This window comes from Amborella trichopoda, chromosome 13, assembly GCF_054954075.1.
Source record: "Amborella trichopoda isolate Santa Cruz 75 chromosome 13, AtrichopodaSantaCruz75HAP2 v2.0, whole genome shotgun sequence".
NCBI classification, from domain to species: Eukaryota; Viridiplantae; Streptophyta; class Magnoliopsida; order Amborellales; family Amborellaceae; genus Amborella; species Amborella trichopoda.
This window is the reverse complement of record NC_142348.1, coordinates 52,551,066-52,567,246: the sequence shown is the minus strand read 5'-3', so window position 1 is coordinate 52,567,246 and position 16,181 is coordinate 52,551,066. Positions and strand designations below refer to the sequence as shown.

Here is a 16,181-nt window from a genome sequence, read left to right as displayed (position 1 = left end):
CTTTATAGAAGTTCTATCCTCTCCTACCATTCAGCTGTCCAATTTTTATCAAGAGAACCACTCACCGTTTGATCATAGATCCGATGTCTCAAAGTATTTTATTTTTAATTTTTTTTATACAAATTGTATGAATATGAAATTTGATACGTGTCATATTTTCATTGGGACGCACCTATATAAAATATTAAAAATAATTTGTTGATAAAAATATAATAACCAAAATATCTTTTGAAAATTTTAAGGGTATTTTGGTTATTTTATTTTATTGAAAATATTTTTTTTATATTTTTCGCTAGTGCGAGTTTAATAAAGGAATGTACATCCGAAATTTTGTGTCAAAAGAGTTTATAGAAAAAAATAAAAATAAAATAGTATAAAGATGTGACATTGTGATTGGGGCAATCTTAACCGTCCATTCAAAATGGGCGGTTGGATAAAGAGAAAGATAAAACTTCATGCTACAGGGAAATCATAGAAACCTGATTAATCTGGAGTACATATGACTCAAGTACCTATCAACTACTTTCATAAAGAATTTACGAAATACTATAATTATTGAACAAATAGGGGTATTTAAGTAATTTAATTCGAGATTACATAGCCGAATATACGGCTAACTCCCTAGAGAGCAATTGGGAAAGGGATAATAAAAGGGTGAGAAACAGGATGAGGACACTTTTCTAATCTCATCCCTTCTCTTCCTCTCTCTGGGGCACTTTTCTCGTCTCTCTAAAAAGTTTAACATTTATTTCTTTATGTTGCCAGCGTGGCCATAAGTGAAACTTATACAAACTTTTCTCTTATCTTTAGAGAGAGAGAGAGAGAGAGATAATGCAGAAAGGTAATTGGAAGGGCAAAAAAGGAGAATGTCGCGGGGACTCCTTATCCAAGGATGCGGCGCCGCTCCGCCCTTGTCCGAGGCCAACACCGAACACCAGAATTTGAAATTCAGGAGTTTTCCCGTCTTCCTCCTCCCCACTCCTTCCTCCTCCTCCTCCTCCTCCTCCGTGGTTGTTGTTGCTGCTGATAATAATAATGTTACTCCTCTTTCCAAAACCTCGGAGTCTATAATTTCAACAAGTGTGACAATATCATCGTCATCGTCTCCTCAATTCTCACGCAGAAATGCACTCCTCCAAACCGTCGTCTCTTCTCTCGTTATTTCCATTCCACCTTTGTCCTCCACCCGTTGCTCCCCGGCTGCAGCTCTCTCTATTGGAATATGTACTCTCTCTCTCTCTCTCTCTCTCTCTCTCTCTCTCTCTCTCTTTCGAGACATACCTCGCTTTACAATGTTTACATATTTACTTCCTTTGCAGCAGGACCGAAAGAGTGGCTGAGAGAGCAGAAGAAGAAGACATCCAACTTTCTCTTGGCTCCCATTGTTGCTTCACGCCAGAGCCTCAACACTGCCTACCTCCTCCTCCTAAGTATTCCTCTCTCTCTCTCTCTCTCTCTCTCTCTCTCTCTCTCTCTTTTCATACGTAGTCGTGGAGTTTCATGCTATTAATCAATGGGATTGCCTACGCTTATTCTGCTCATCCTTCAATTGTTGCCTAATCAATAGGGGCGAGTATCTATATGTCTCCATGCATCTGATCAGATTGGGAGGAAGTTGACGACGACAGTGCATGTATAAATTATGGCCATTCTATCAAGATTGGTTGGCTTTGAGTCTCCAAATACATATAAATTATATGTGAGTGGAGACACATGCAAAGGTATTCCATAAAGGGTAGTCAATGTTGGCTAATACTGAATTTGTCATTTTGTTTCAGAGGATGCCCCATCCTCAGAGGAGTTAAAAGAGGTTCGGAGGCTCACGACCCTTGCTTTTAGGGATTGTGTCCCTTATCAAAGAAGCTCCTTTGTTGCCCTCCAGTCAAGAACCGGAGTTGAGGTTTGCAATTCTCCATAATATTCACTGAAAGTTGCATTGTATGAGTTGCTCGCTTTGATGAATTTGTGCATCTTCAAGAGTTCGAACTCATTACTGCTATTATGAAAATCTGACCCAGTATACTCCCTAATTCTATGTTGTGGAGTTTGAAAGTGCAATTGAGTCTGTGACATTATCAAATTGAATTGAAGTGATTTCCTCATTATCCAATGATTAAGTGGCGCTGCAAATGATTGGTTGACTTTAACAAAATCGATATTTTTGAGATTGCATAGTTTCTTATTTTTAAATTATCTCCTTGATTGACCTATCTCATAAACTGTTTGTACCATACATGCATCTAGTTAAAGGCCATCCGTTGCACTCATATTTATGGCCAACATGATAACATGTTGTGTTTATTATGTTGTATAGGTTTGTACATTTTGTTTGATTATGAAGAATGCATCTTCATTACTCGATAACAGAGATCTGTTGAAATTGGAAACTGAAGCTACACTTGCTGATCTTGTAAGGTAGTTCCTCTATGAACTTGTGAAATTTTAAGCTGTTGGCCCATTCATGCTAATTAAATGTTTGACAAGTGGTCGTGCTATCATTGATTATGGATTGGCAACATACTCTAGAACACACTGGGTGGTTCCATGGTTGCTTGTTTCTATATGTAAATGTGCAATAGTCTAAGTCTAGCATGTATCGAACTTGCCAAAGTTCTCCTGAGCTACATGTCGTAGTAGTAGTACTAGCAGTAGTACTAGCAGTAGTTGTTGTTGTTGTTAATTATCATCATCATCATCATCATACCTTCCATGAAATATCATCACACCTTCCATGAAATATCATCACATTTGTGAGTTCAAAGGATAACTTCTAGATCCCATTATGACATATTTGTCAACTAAGTTGCTGGCATCAGGAAATAGGGATGTAAATATGTTGGACCTTGATTGGTCTTACCTTGGCCCATCAACCATGGTGCTGAACCAAGAAATTGATGATCAAAACATGTCCAACCATAATCTCTTAGCCTAAAATTTCTGAGACCGGTAAAGATTTGCATTGAAGTGGTATTTTAAATTTAGTATATGTGATTAAAGCAAAATTTGTATTGGTCATTATTTTATAACAAGAATTTTATTTATAATAAATTGCAAATTTTAATGTTCCATTTGGGGATATAAGGAACACAATAGTGTTAATGAATTGATATCATCATATAGCCCACTTACGAGGACATTGTCATAGGGAGAGAAAGAGCATATGTGAAAGTCGCAGTCCCCAAGGGGAGGACTGAAGCTTATGGTTGAATGAATAAATACCTTTCTTAAGTTTGAGGCCGTCAGACCACTAAATCACTTAACCACCTATAAACCATTTCAACATGTTAACTCCCAGTATGGATGGCAAGATACAATTTGGTCAAGCAGTGGTAGGCGCACCAACAAAACGTGGCGTTTACAGGTGAGATGAAGGCCTGGTATTTTCAGTTTTTATGTCACTAAAATAGCAACATGTTGTGAATGCACTAATACTGACTTGGATTATTCAGTTGGCACCAAAAAAATCACTTGAACCGCCAATGTACCGTCACCTAAAATGTCATTCCAAAAGCGTTTAAGCATTTTCTGGGGTGGGATGCAAATGAACCATATCTCTTGCCGTCCCTCCCTCTCTTTCTCTCTGTGTAAATATCTATGTGTGTGTATCTGTGTTGGAGGAAAATATTCATAGTCTTTAGAAATGACTGAGGAATCTAGAGATAAAAAATTTGGTCAATTATGCTTGAATTTTCTAGCATATTTGCACTTGTATGATTAGAGTGGGATGTGCTTTTCTATGGGGGAAAAAAAGTAGAATACAAATATTAAAAAAAAAATGCAATAACTAAAAAGTAAAATACAAGTATTATCTTGTTTTGAATCAAAATAAAATAAAAGCCCTGGCATGAATTATAATAACCTGCATTAGTGTTATTTTGTGAATGTATTGTGCCAACATCACAAGTTGAAGGCTTTTTTGTAGCTGATGCTGCTGCTTCAATGCAGATTGTTTGTCTCGCTGGATGATAACTTGGATAGCAATGATCTTCAGGTTCCCTCCAATAGGTAGATGTAGTTACTGGGGGCTTTTTATCAAGCACTATGATAATTCGGTACAATTGGTTTGTGGTTCTAATAGATGTTTATGTGAGCTCATGTCCTCATTAATTAGATCAAGTGTTCATTGCCTACAATTAATTCTAAACTTGAAGCTATTACGAGATTCCTTACCAAAGCTTCAAAAGTTCGTATGTTTCTGTATTAAATTTTTTACCAGCTTTCTTCTTTAATTGGTGAGTTGATTTGGTTTTCTCCATTGAATCTCAATATTTGAAGCAATTGTGTTGTCTATAGATGGCCAATTAGCATCAGTTTTTTCATGCTTTTATGATGCACATATATTTACTGCTCTATTGCAGTTGGAACCTTGTTTTGAAATTCAATCTCAGTTCATGGCTTGGTCTTCAGTAATTTACCAAACTGCAAATTTTCAATAAAAATAACAAAATGCACAGTTAATGCATTGTTAGTGATTAATTGTATAATTCATGCATGATTGTTGTAATTTCTAGAATATTCATTGACAACATAACAATCATGATTATCATCATCCGAGCCTTATCCCAACTATTTAGGGTTGACTATACGAACCTTGCACCTAATAGCTAGTCTTTATTGATGAACAAAAAAGAAACATGAGATAAGAAACATGAACATCCTCTTACTCCAATTGCGTTTGGCCTGACTTTGACCGTACAGATAAAAAGGGCTAGGGGCACATTAGAACAGTTTCTTGGATGGAGTATCAAGTTCGAGCATCTTTTTATTTGGTCTTCAAAATTTCCTAGCACTCATCTTTTGATTTGATGTTCAAAAGCAGCCTTTTTCAAATAAATTAAAATTGATGGTTGTTTTTGTTTTTTATTTTATCCCACAATCAGTTCCATGTTCTACCCCAAAAAAACTTTCTCCGAGTATTTTATTTTCCAAAAGAGACACTTGAATTAAGCTATTATATATCCGTTCGTATTCGATGGAGGTATATGTTGATGCAGTGATGCTAGATCCCATGTCTCCAGCAGTGTAATCTCTTCCTGCATAGCTTACTGTCTCATGCTTTTGAGTCTGATTCTTATGGTACCCAAGGTTCCCATAAAGTTTGCAAGGGATTTAAATGCACTGTAAAATGTCATAGGCTGGCAGAAGTGCTGTGTGTCCATTTCTGATGATGGTGGGTCAAATTGTGGCAACTGTTCTGCCTCTGGATATGTAGTAATTGAGTTAGTGGTTGATTACCTACCCTAAAAAAGAAAACAGATGTTGATTCTCTAACCGGAACAGCAGCATCTACCCTTAAGCCTAGCCAAAAAAAAGGCAGTATCTATTCTAGGCTCAGCCCAAAAAAAAGAAAAGCAATGTCTATTGTAGGCATTGTTCGAGTGTCTAGGACTCGTAACTTATCAACGTTGTTTACCCCTCATGGTTCTTCTTTGTTCATCAATAATGACTAGCTATCAGGAAGAGGATTCGTGTGGCTGACCCCAAAATAGTTGGGATAAGGCTCGGATAATTTATATTTATGGGTGAGGTTTATATGAGGCTCCCTCCTTATACTAGAAGTAAGGCACACCTCTAAAATTTGTTTGGATGCACTGTTCCGGTGTTGGAAACCTTGTGATGGATTGAAAATCCATCTTTATCGTTAATTATTTTAAAATTTAAAAAATGTTATTAGATTGAGCATATCTATAAAACACTTGAAAATCTTGAAAATAGACGGTCCACATAACTTGTTACAAAATGCACTATTTTAAGGACTTACAATTCCCTTTTCTTTCATATTGACATATCTTGAGGTTCTCCGATGTTGGAAACGCTTTCTTCTAAGGGATTTTTATACTTCAACAATTTAAGGTTGCAACCTTTATATAAAGGGTGTGATTTCTATAAGACCTTGAACAATCCAATTAAGGTGCACCTCCAAATTTTATCATAACATGTAATTTGGGTATAAAAAATTCCTAGGATTACTTGAAAATCTATTTTTATCCCTAATTATAAAATTTTAAACTTAAAAAATGGTTAAAATCAAGTAGATCTATAAACATATGAAAATCTTGAAAATGGACGTCTAGATTATATGTTGCAATATGCACTATTTCTGGGACTCAATTGTTTTTTCTTCATATTCATACATCTTGATGTCGAGATAATCAATGAAAAGGTTTTTCAACATTAAAACAACCTTTTCCGATGGATTTTTGAGGTGCATATGTAGTTGTACATTTTAAGGTTGCAACCTTATATAAACTGTTTCCTTATATAACCTTTTCATATATATATATATATATATATATATATATATATGAGAGAGAGAGCAAAATTGAGGCAATAGAAAGGAATGTTCAACTCTCAAAATTTGGATCCCATTCTATCGGTAAAGAAAAATGGAAAAATAAATTTTACGAATCTACATTTCTATGTTTTGTAGTTAGAATGCTGAGATGTCTTAAAAGAATCACTAGTCTGATGTGGTACGCAAACATGTCTTTGTAATAGAAAAGTCACTGAGAAGCCAGCTTCTATTGTTCTCTTATGATAAACCTTCATATTTATGGATTCTGATAGCTTTCCTCATGTTATTACACAAAGCTTGCATCTGAATCTGAGTCTCTCGTATCTTAATTCATAATGCACAACGCAATAGAGAATTAATCTGTCTGTAATTTATGAAGTGCATGCAACAAATTGGTTACAGGGGGCCGATTGCATGTGATAATCAACTGTTTACTGCAGGCAGAAGGTGGGTGAAGTTCTCATGGATGCGATTGTCGCTCTCAACAGATTTGAACATGGTGTGAAAGATTGCCTGGGTATCTGAGGAGTGCTGCAAAAGAAGGTTGTGGCCTTGTGCAAAGAAAGGGAAGAGAACATCCAATGTTTGTTCATTTGCATGACAATGGTGATATGGCAAATGTTGTGAGACTGTCTCTAGGCTATTTAAATTTAGGCTTCATTTTTCTAATTCCTCTGTTTCTTTTCTTATCAGGGTATGCTCATTAACATGGGCCAGAAACACTATGCTACAGGATCAGGCATGAAGCCTTGGCTCACTCTCACAATGGCCTGCTTCGTGGTCTGATATAGGTTGATGATGCACTTGTGTGGTCTCGTGTATGTAGGTGGAGAGGATTGGGTATACGAAATGTCAGATGTGAGTGCCGTATCCTTGTATTGACACATGCAAAAGACAACTATTATTCTGCAGGAAAATCTCTCTCTCTCTCTCTCTATATATATATATATCTCCTTTTTCTTCTTTGGAACATATACTGATTCTGAAACTCAAGTTTGGCTTTGCTCCTTCAGCTTGCTCTTGACCAATGTTATGTTGATTCGGATTGGATTCAATTGGTGAGTGCCTAGTTCTTTTACAAAATCAGGAATTGGAACGATTTGGTGGGAATTGCCTGATTCTACCAAAGATCTGAGCCATTTTGTTAGTGGAAACGGTGATCGGAGACAGAACCAAATGATTCCCACGTAATTTTTTTTTTTTTTTTTTATTAGTTTTTGACCTTGAGAATTGACCAATCAACTTCTGATCGTGGGTTTAAAACAATGATCCTAACGATTTATAAATAATCTTTGAATTCCATCTACCATTTTCCTTTCTCTTCCCACAAGAGGACAACCATTGAGTGATTTTCAGCAACGTGGTGCAAATCATAGCCTGTGGGGGCTGGTCTAGTTCCACCGCATGAGCTGGTTTACTCTTTTTTTTTTCTAAGACCAAAATTTTAAAATTAGATTTTTATTTTATTTTTCTCTCGTTTCTTCACCAAATCTTGTCAAATTTGTCACAAAATTATTCGTCTCCTCTGGAATTCAGACTCTTCATGTTCTTTTTTATTTATAAATTGAAAATTTATATTTATCATGTGTCTGTTGGTCTTCTTTTTCTTCTTATCCAAGCCGAGTAAGCCAGTTCACTGAGTTCAATCCACATTTTGATCCACAGTCGGTACTTTTAAACATTGCATAAACTCTAATAAGGTTTAAATTCTGAAAGCCCCACTTAAGCTTGACTTTATAGAAAAATTAGAGAGATTTATCAAAATGCTCATTTAACATTTTATCTATTTGCATTTATCAAAAAAAAAAAAAAAAATTATCATGTTTTTTTTTTATAGGGATTTTAAAACCAACTCAAAAGATATGGGTAACATGTTAAATTGTTCATCTCTCGTAGATACTCTCATGGGTATATGATAAAATTTTCAAAAAATTAACACTTCCAACCATCTGAGTGCACGTTTGAGAGGTAAAGGTGACTATGAAATTTTGTTTCACATATAAAAGGTATCACGCTGTAGAATCCCAACCCTTTACAACTTTATCCTTAAAAAAAATAGGGAAATTGTTACAAAAATCCATTTAGTAATTCATATATCCCAATTGTTTAGCATATATTCAGAATTCAAGAAAAGGATGTGCAAAGTTTTACGTTGGTTATGTTACAAAAATCCATTTAGTAATTCATATATCCCAATTGTTTAGCATATATTCAGAATTCAAGAAAAGGATGTGCAAAGTTTTACGTTGGTTATCTACTTAAAAGAACCCTCTTGCTGGAGTTTGAGATTGGAAACGACAAAAATGGAGCTGGCCAAGGTGGAATTCAATATTTAAATTTATCAAATTCTTCACTTATTTATGCTCATAACCATTTTTTTCCCGCTTTTTATTTTTCTCTTATTCTTTAATTGCAGCCGCTAGGACTACAAATTTGTTCTAGCGGTACCACCATGGACGTAATAGGTTTAGGTCTACCGTGGTGCCTGAGGCACTAAGGCTTGGACATTACCACCGGGGGAGTTACATATATGTGGTGGTGCCTGGGTCTGTGGCGGTATCGCCTCAGGCCTGACAAGTCCACATCGATACCATTACGAATGTAACTGATCCCTCGTGAGGGCAATTAAGGAAAAACAGGAGCACATGAAAAAATTGGGTGTGAGTATATAAATAAGTGAAGAATTTGGTAAATTTGTAAAAAATTTAAAAGATACATATGATAATTCTGAAAGCAAAATGGTTTGATAGGGCTACAACCTTATCAAAATAAGTAAAACCTCACTTCATAAAGCACTATATATTGCAATTCAAGCATTGGAAAACCTTTACATTGATCATCTAGGACTTGAAAAATTAAGCTTTTAAGTTCTACAAATAATGGATATTATAACAAATTATCTAGATTGTATATTTCACACTTATTTTTAAGTGTTCATATATCCATTAGATCTGTACCATTTTTTGAGTTTCAAAACTTATTGTTGATATTGAAAATTGATTTTAGAGCCATCATAGAGGTTTCTACTGTCGAAAGTGCTTTTTGGACAAGGATTTGAAGTAAGACTTTATTTTGTTTTTATAAAACCTAGGCCTTAGGGCTCGTTTGCTTCGTATAAAAACTTACAACATATAACATTTTTTTTATGAAACATACAATTGCACAAAATTAGTTCGTGTGTAGATGTCTTATAGAAAAAAGATTTTCGTTTCCCTTCTTTCTTTCTTGTTTTTTTTTTTTTTTTCTTGTAACTTTTCATATGCAGGCTTTCTATCTTTCCCCTCCAGCATAAAACTTGCATTCTTCCACTTATCTAACCGTTCATTCTGAATGAAGGGTTAAGATTACCCCAATCACAATGTCATGTTATTTTTAATTTTTCTTCTATAAATTATTTTGACACCAAATTTTGTACGTCCAATCCTCTATTAACCTCACATTAGCAAAAAATATAAAACATATATTTCCAATAAAATAAAATGATCAAAATACCCCTGAAAGATTTAAGGGATATTTTGGTCATTATATTTTATCGAAAAATTATTTTTAATATTTTTTATAGGTGCGCCCCAATGAGAAGATGGCACGTACCAAATTTCATATTCAGAAAAATTGTATTAAAAAAAACTAAAAATAAAATACTTTGAGATATCGTATCTAAGATCAAACGGTTAGTGGCTCTCTTGATCAAAATTGGACGGCTAGATGGTAAGGTGAGAATAGATCTCCTTGCTTCCCTACATATCGGAGATCTATTCTTACCTCATTTTTAGTTTTTTTATACAAATTATATGAATATGAAATTTGGTATTTCACTGGGGCACAACTATAAAAAATATTAACAATAGTTTTTCGATAAAAAATAATGATCAAAATAGCCCCCAAACTTTCAAGGTATTTTGGTTATTTTATTTTATTGACAATATTTTATTTTATATTTTTCGTTAGTGCAGTTTAATAGAGAAATGGACATCCAAAATTTGATAACAAAACAGTTTATAGAAAAAAAATTTAAATTAAAACAGTATAAAGACGTGATATTGTGATTAGGGCAATCTTAACCCTCCATTAAAAAATAGAGGGTTGGATAGGAGGGAGGATAGAACTTCTATGTCATAAGGAAGGAGAAACATAGAAAGCTTTCCCAGCATAAAAACCTTTACCACTTTTGATTACCTTATGCACTTAGATCCAAATCGTGTGGAAGTAATTGGTAAGGCGGGCAGCAAGTTCCAAGAAATACATCACTCACGCGGACCCGACCCGAAATAAGATTGCCGCGAGGGACCTCTATCGCAAAACCCTCGCCACTCTCTCTCCAATGCCCCTCTCACATAGCCACCGTTGCCACTCGCTCTTAACCCCCTGTGTCCTATTTCAATGAGAGGATCAATTTACAAGCCTCTACCTCATCTTCTTCCATAGATGATCCATTTGCAAGCTTTCACCTTTCTTTAACCAGGTAAGTTTGGTGGTTTTTGGGTGGTGATTTTTTTTAAAAAAAGAATTTGATAGTTTTTTTTTCATGTGTAAAAATTCTTCACCGGGTAGGGTTTCTTTTATATAAAATACCTCATATTCTTCAACAACGGTATGGGTTTTACTCTTGTGATTTTCATAACTTTTCCCTATACCAATGCAAACATTTTTTTTTTTATGATTTCCTTATGACAATTTGTTGCTTTTTTATTTTTTGAAAGTTTGTTGCTTTTTTATTTTTAGGTTATTTTATTGAGTATAGAGCGCAATATGCTCTGTCGTAAAATGTGGGTACGGTTTTTTTTTTTTATTTCTTGCTAGTTTTTTGTGCTTTGCAGAAGCATAATTTGAGCTCCTACCCATGCGAAAGCATATAGTAAAGAGAGAAAATCCCTCTTTCTACGGAGAGAGATTCCGGTTGTTTTTTCAATTTATGGAACAAAAACTCATTCCAAATCCGCCATTTATTTGAAGCTCCAAGCTCTATTTTTTTTGCCATAGCCTTTGGTCCAAAGCGTACAGGTCAATTTCATGTCGTTTTGGTTATGAATTTTATACCTTGAAACTTTCACTTTTGAACTTTTAATGTACTTGGTCGTTTTCAGCAAATATCAGTGAGATCATCAGTTTCTACGTAGCAAATTGTGGTGAACTAACTAGCTTACTGTTTTTTGGTTTTTTAGGGATTTTTGAAAACTATATAGCCTTGATTTACTTTTTTTTATTCGAGGGATTTCAGAAAATTTATTAATTCTTGAGTTTGAAAATTTGATGACGTTCGATGAGAAGGCCTCAGCAGAGTGTTTAATATGCTCTTAATATTGAAGTCTGAAAATTTGATGAGTTTAAAATGCTATGATGAAATCTGATTATTACGTTAAATTTTACTTTTAATATTTTATTTGGATTGATATCGTGTAACAGAGAAAGGAATGAACTTTCATTTCAGATAAAAGTTCACACTCACCAGCCGAAGCTCAACCACCAAGTTATCTTGCCCAAAAAACACCGCCATCCCCCAGAAGCCTCTCTCTCTCTGTCTCTCTTGTTCTCTCCTTATTCGCGGACCCAAATCTTGCTTCACTCTTTTCCTATTCGAGCACCTGAAGCCCATCCCCCCCTCTCTCTCTCTTTCTCTCCCTAGTTTATTTGAGCTCTACAAGCTGTAGCAGAGGGAAGCTGCCATCAACTCTAGAACAGGTTCTCTTTCTCCTCTCTCTATTTCAAAACAACCACTAGAGCCTATTTTAGGTATGGACAATCCCCAAGAATTTTATTTCCTCTCTGCTTTGTCTTTCTCTATATGCACTCCAAATCTTAGATCTCATCTCCCTCAATATCTGTCATTTCGTTTTGATCCATAAATCCATGCATTTAATTGTGATTTTCAAACTTCCCCACATTATTTGTTCTTAATGCTTGATTGCTTGATGTATTACAAACTCTCAATTACATTTTGATAGTTGCTATCTTTTTCTATTTTCTTTGTTTAAAGTTGCCTTTTCTTTTTCTCCTGAATGAGAACGAACGAAAAGTGACTTTGGAGGCAATAAGATTGTAGAGAAATGGCTCTGAGAGGAGTGTGGCAACTGGAAAAGTTGGTGGTAAGCTATTGTAACTGGGGAGGAAGCAGTCGCGGCATTAGGTGCGTTCCTAAAGTCTTTCGCTTTTGATCTTATCTTATTCGTACTTGGTTTTACTGAGTATTGTGTTGTATTATATGGTATGGTAATGATGCCATATATTTATAAATGATTATTCTGTCCTGATGTTCAAAAGAATTCATCTTATATAATTCATATGGTAATCGTATATATATTTGCGTCATAAGAATGCTTTGTTATTCATACACAATCTGTTTAAAACTTTAAATTTATGATCTTCCCAATTGAAGGTTTACCCTTCAAGTTTTTTAGATTTATATTGCAATCACATGTTTTCCCTTAATATAATGTCATGTTAGTTTTTTTTGGATGATTAAAGAAGATAATGAGGACTGTAAAAAAAAAAAGAGATTTAGTTTATATGAATTGTATTTGCACTAGGCATCGTTGGTGACATCCTGGTATGATCCAAGATCCAGTGCGAGTTATAAAAGTATTTTAGAATTTGCAGTGAAATTTATTATGGAACAAAATAGAAAAGAAGTAAATTAAAAAAAGAAAAAGAAAAAAAAAGCAGACAAAAGAACTAAGTGAGGAAGGAACACAAGTCGAGATTTTATGTAACTTACCTCTCCTATGCTTACTATCAAGCGAAAGAAACTAAAGATTCTTCCAGGGAGACCTGAAAACAGGGATGAGGTGTAGAAGCACATCATATGAGTAGTGTCTCACAAGGTACCAAGTTTCTTTGTATATCAAAATAGCAATAGGTCAGTAAAGCCAAACACTGTCCATTGTCGACGAACAGTCTGCTAAAGGACTTTAAAGCAGATGAGAAGCTCTTCTTTGCCCTTCCTTGATGAGATCTGATGGTGGATGGCGAGTTCTTGTACCCTCTACTTTGCAAGCAATGTGTATAATATTTTTTTCTAAACCATTCACTGATGGATATTACTCTTTATTGAGACAAACTCACAGTTTTTTAAGGTGACACTTCTTATCATATGAATGCTATTTTTTTCTAAACCATTCACTGATGAATATTACTCTTTATTGAGACAAAGTCACAGTTTTTTAAGGTGACATTTCTTATCATATGAAGGCAACATCAATGGTTAACAATGATACTAAATTTGAAGGTATTTTCCATTGGAATGCTAGAAAAGAATCAACTTGTGCAAATAAATCCACTTTGAAGTCATTGTTGATCTAAAAAAGGGTGTGCCAGTGGTCAGCTTGGTATGGCATTTGGGTCAAACTTCAAGGGTTTGATCCCCACACAATCTGGGGTCTTACCCTTGGGTCCAAGTCCAATTGACAAGTCATTATTGATTTATTTAATAGAGAAGATATTGACAGCTGGGAGCTTTAATGGAAATTTGCGGGTTATTTGGAACGAAAACTTCTCATTTTCATGTTTCCACTTCTGCCATATGGTTGGAGAAGCCAATCAAATAGTGAACCAGTTGGTCTCTTCCTGACATGAGCAGTTCATTTTGGAATAAGCATCATCATGGATACAGGGATTCTTTATGAATTTGTTCCTCCAAATTATTGTTTGTTTTATGTATCCTAGGCTTACTGTACTAATTGGTGGCTTTATGTGACAATTTCTAAGATGGTCATGCAAGAAGATAATCATGACATCCTTTATTTGGTACTGAGGCTCGTTGTCAAAATGATGCAAGGCTGCAGTGACATGGACAATGAACGTTTTGCCAATTCTAGAAAAGTTCTTCTCATGGTCGATCCCATAGTATACCTAAAAGCTACATGCTATGCTTTATATCTCCCAAGTGGGTTTTTTGACTTCACGTCATCCGACTATTTCCATTCAACAGCCACTTTCCTAGGTGGAAGTTGAAATATAACTTGTATGTGATTTGACTGAAAGGTATCAAATTCCTCTTCCATAGCATTTCTCCTCCGCTCTTGGTTTGGTTCTTCTATAGAAGATAGGACACATGACATGGAAGAAAAAGGACACATGAGATGCCAAAAGGCATGACTGTTGATGACTATAATATTATTGGATGCAAATTCGGATGAACAGGAATATGAGATGGTTGACATACATGAAATGCAATAGGTATCGGAGAATTCATGCAGATCTAAAGACGGAGTTGGCCCTCTTCCATTGAATTTTCTAATGCAGCAAGGTTTTTAACTGAACTTGCATGCAATCAACATTAGGAACAGCTATGATGACTCTCACTGGAACCACTGTGTCCTTTAGGAAGCATTTTGGGGGACACATCTGTGTCCTTTGTTAGTGTCTCCATATTCTAGGCACTTTGTGTTGAACATATTCAAACCAAGTCGTTGTAGATGAATGAATGAAGACAGTTTCTCTATAATTTGGAGATTAGCTCTTCCTTTGGGATTTTTAACTATGTTACAGGGCCCACAGGCCCGCATAGCATAGTAGATTTTGTAAATTTGTGGGCCAGAATACCCATTTGGTATACCAGAGAACATTACCATTGACGAAATCAATTATAACAAATGTCAGTTCAGACATGGAGGCAATGGGATTTTGACAGGTGGTATTCCAACATTTGCTTGAATTTGCTTGTCTTGAGTTCTTATTTAAGTTGAATGTCCATTAATTGGTTCTTTTAATATTAAATATTTATGTTTTTTCTATGTATCTTGTTTTTCTTGCTTTGTAAGACCATTGAGGACTGAATTTGAGATTATGTTGGAATGTAGAGCCTTTATGGAGTCCCATCTGCCATCATTCATAGATAAGAACCCCCAGCTAGAGGTGGCCAATGAACTCATCCGCGGCCAGCATCCTCATTTGAAGGCTTTCTACAGTAAGATATCGACCTTCTGATGAATTCACTTACCTCTAAGTTTTTCTTTTTCCTTTTGGGTGAGTTCCAAGTTTCTTCAGATTTCACACACTGTATTTCCTTTTGCTTATCTTGTTATATGTTTGCTATCATAGACCTAAATATTTGGTGTTTTCTACATAGAGAACAAGAATGAGCGTGTTGTGTGTGTAAAGAACATGAAGCCGGAAGACATACTGTTGCATGCAACCAGGCTTAGGAATGCATTGGGAAGGAAGGTGATAAAGCTGAGGACGAGGCATGTCACTAAACATCCGAGTGTGCAGGGTACCTGGACCAAGGACCTTAAATTCTGAGGTGGTTGACTTCCCTAAGGCCAGCAGCTTGCGTAGTTTTTTGGCTCCTTTGCCCTAGGTTTGCATCTGTGATCATGGCATTTGTGTCTGTGGCCTGGAATTCTATGTTTTTGGGGGCTATCTTTGCATAAAAGGCAAGCAAGAATGACAGATGGGCATGCCATGTACCAATATTCCTGTTGAACTATGCACGGCTTTGTTTCTATTAAAATTTGAGAATCTTTGGTAAGACGAATTAGCTGCATCAGATTCTTCTTTATTGCAGAATTTGTTACTTATGATAGCCTGGTGTGGTATGCTTTTAAAATCTTAGGAACTTGAACAGTTTTTGCGTAGAGAAGCTGTCTTTATCTGAATGAAAACACCGGTTTGGTCTTCTTTCATGGGACTCGTGGTCTTAGCTAAATGGTCTGTGTGATGGCATCTAGAACAGACCAAATGTGCTGGCTGCAACATTTGTTTCGCATTTTTCCCCTTTTGAGGGGAAAAATTTAGAAGGTACGATCTATATAGGTTGTCACCCTTGTTTATAAAACTAAGGTTGTGATATTTTACATTTATTTTAGTTGGACGGTAAAGATTTGATACATATTTAAAGATAATATTAAAATGGGGTATGTCGTGATTACACCATCTATATAAAATTATT

General features: G+C 35.4%; 2 protein-coding genes across 38 annotated transcripts; both read left to right on the top strand.

Annotated features, from left to right (window-relative positions):
- The first annotated feature begins 633 nt into the window (after positions 1-633).
- Positions 634-7,267, top strand: LOC105421570 (plasma membrane fusion protein). 20 transcript variants are annotated; one of them, XR_016048566.1, is made up of 7 exons: positions 634-1,224; positions 1,320-1,430; positions 1,779-1,900; positions 2,315-2,415; positions 3,946-4,005; positions 6,736-6,878; positions 6,989-7,267. XR_016048566.1 is itself a non-coding variant. In XM_088857032.1 (7 exons), the coding sequence occupies exons 1-6, from the start codon at positions 867-869 to the stop codon at positions 6,818-6,820; spliced, it is 837 nt and encodes a 278-aa protein (XP_088713158.1). In that variant the 5' UTR covers positions 634-866; the 3' UTR covers positions 6,821-6,838; positions 6,989-7,267. The 20 variants fall into 20 exon arrangements, 6 of the variants coding, with proteins under 6 accessions (XP_088713158.1, XP_088713157.1, XP_088713159.1 ...); XR_016048565.1 differs by having other exon boundaries at positions 6,736-6,901; XM_088857032.1 differs by having other exon boundaries at positions 6,736-6,838.
- A 3,395-nt stretch (positions 7,268-10,662) lies between these two features.
- On the top strand, positions 10,663-15,767 carry LOC18445809 (mitochondrial ribosomal protein L51/S25/CI-B8 family protein). 18 transcript variants are annotated; one of them, XM_011629359.3, is made up of 5 exons: positions 10,663-10,757; positions 11,724-11,974; positions 12,336-12,419; positions 15,091-15,197; positions 15,360-15,767. In XM_011629359.3, exons 3-5 carry the CDS (start codon positions 12,340-12,342, stop codon positions 15,530-15,532), a joined length of 360 nt encoding a protein of 119 aa, XP_011627661.1. In that variant the 5' UTR covers positions 10,663-10,757; positions 11,724-11,974; positions 12,336-12,339; the 3' UTR covers positions 15,533-15,767. The 18 variants fall into 18 exon arrangements, with proteins under 18 accessions (XP_011627661.1, XP_011627660.1, XP_011627657.1 ...); XM_011629358.3 differs by having other exon boundaries at positions 12,329-12,419; XM_011629355.3 differs by having other exon boundaries at positions 12,297-12,419.
- The last annotated feature ends 414 nt before the right edge of the window (positions 15,768-16,181 follow it).

Excerpts from the sequence above, each read along its gene's own strand:
- LOC105421570 (XM_088857031.1), top strand. The coding sequence starts at position 867 with ATGTCGCGGGGACTCCTTATCCAAGGATGCGGCGCCGCTCCGCCCTTG. Across the intron at positions 1,225-1,319 it reads AGCTCTCTCTATTGGAATAT|CAGGACCGAAAGAGTGGCTG; the intron begins GTACTCTCTCTC and ends CTTCCTTTGCAG. Across the intron at positions 2,416-3,945 it reads ACACTTGCTGATCTTGTAAG|ATTGTTTGTCTCGCTGGATG; the intron begins GTAGTTCCTCTA and ends GCTTCAATGCAG.
- LOC18445809 (XM_006855941.4), top strand. The coding sequence starts at position 12,340 with ATGGCTCTGAGAGGAGTGTGGCAACTGGAAAAGTTGGTGGTAAGCTAT. Across the intron at positions 12,420-15,090 it reads GGAAGCAGTCGCGGCATTAG|AGCCTTTATGGAGTCCCATC; the intron begins GTGCGTTCCTAA and ends GTTGGAATGTAG. Across the intron at positions 15,198-15,359 it reads TCATTTGAAGGCTTTCTACA|AGAACAAGAATGAGCGTGTT; the intron begins GTAAGATATCGA and ends TTTTCTACATAG.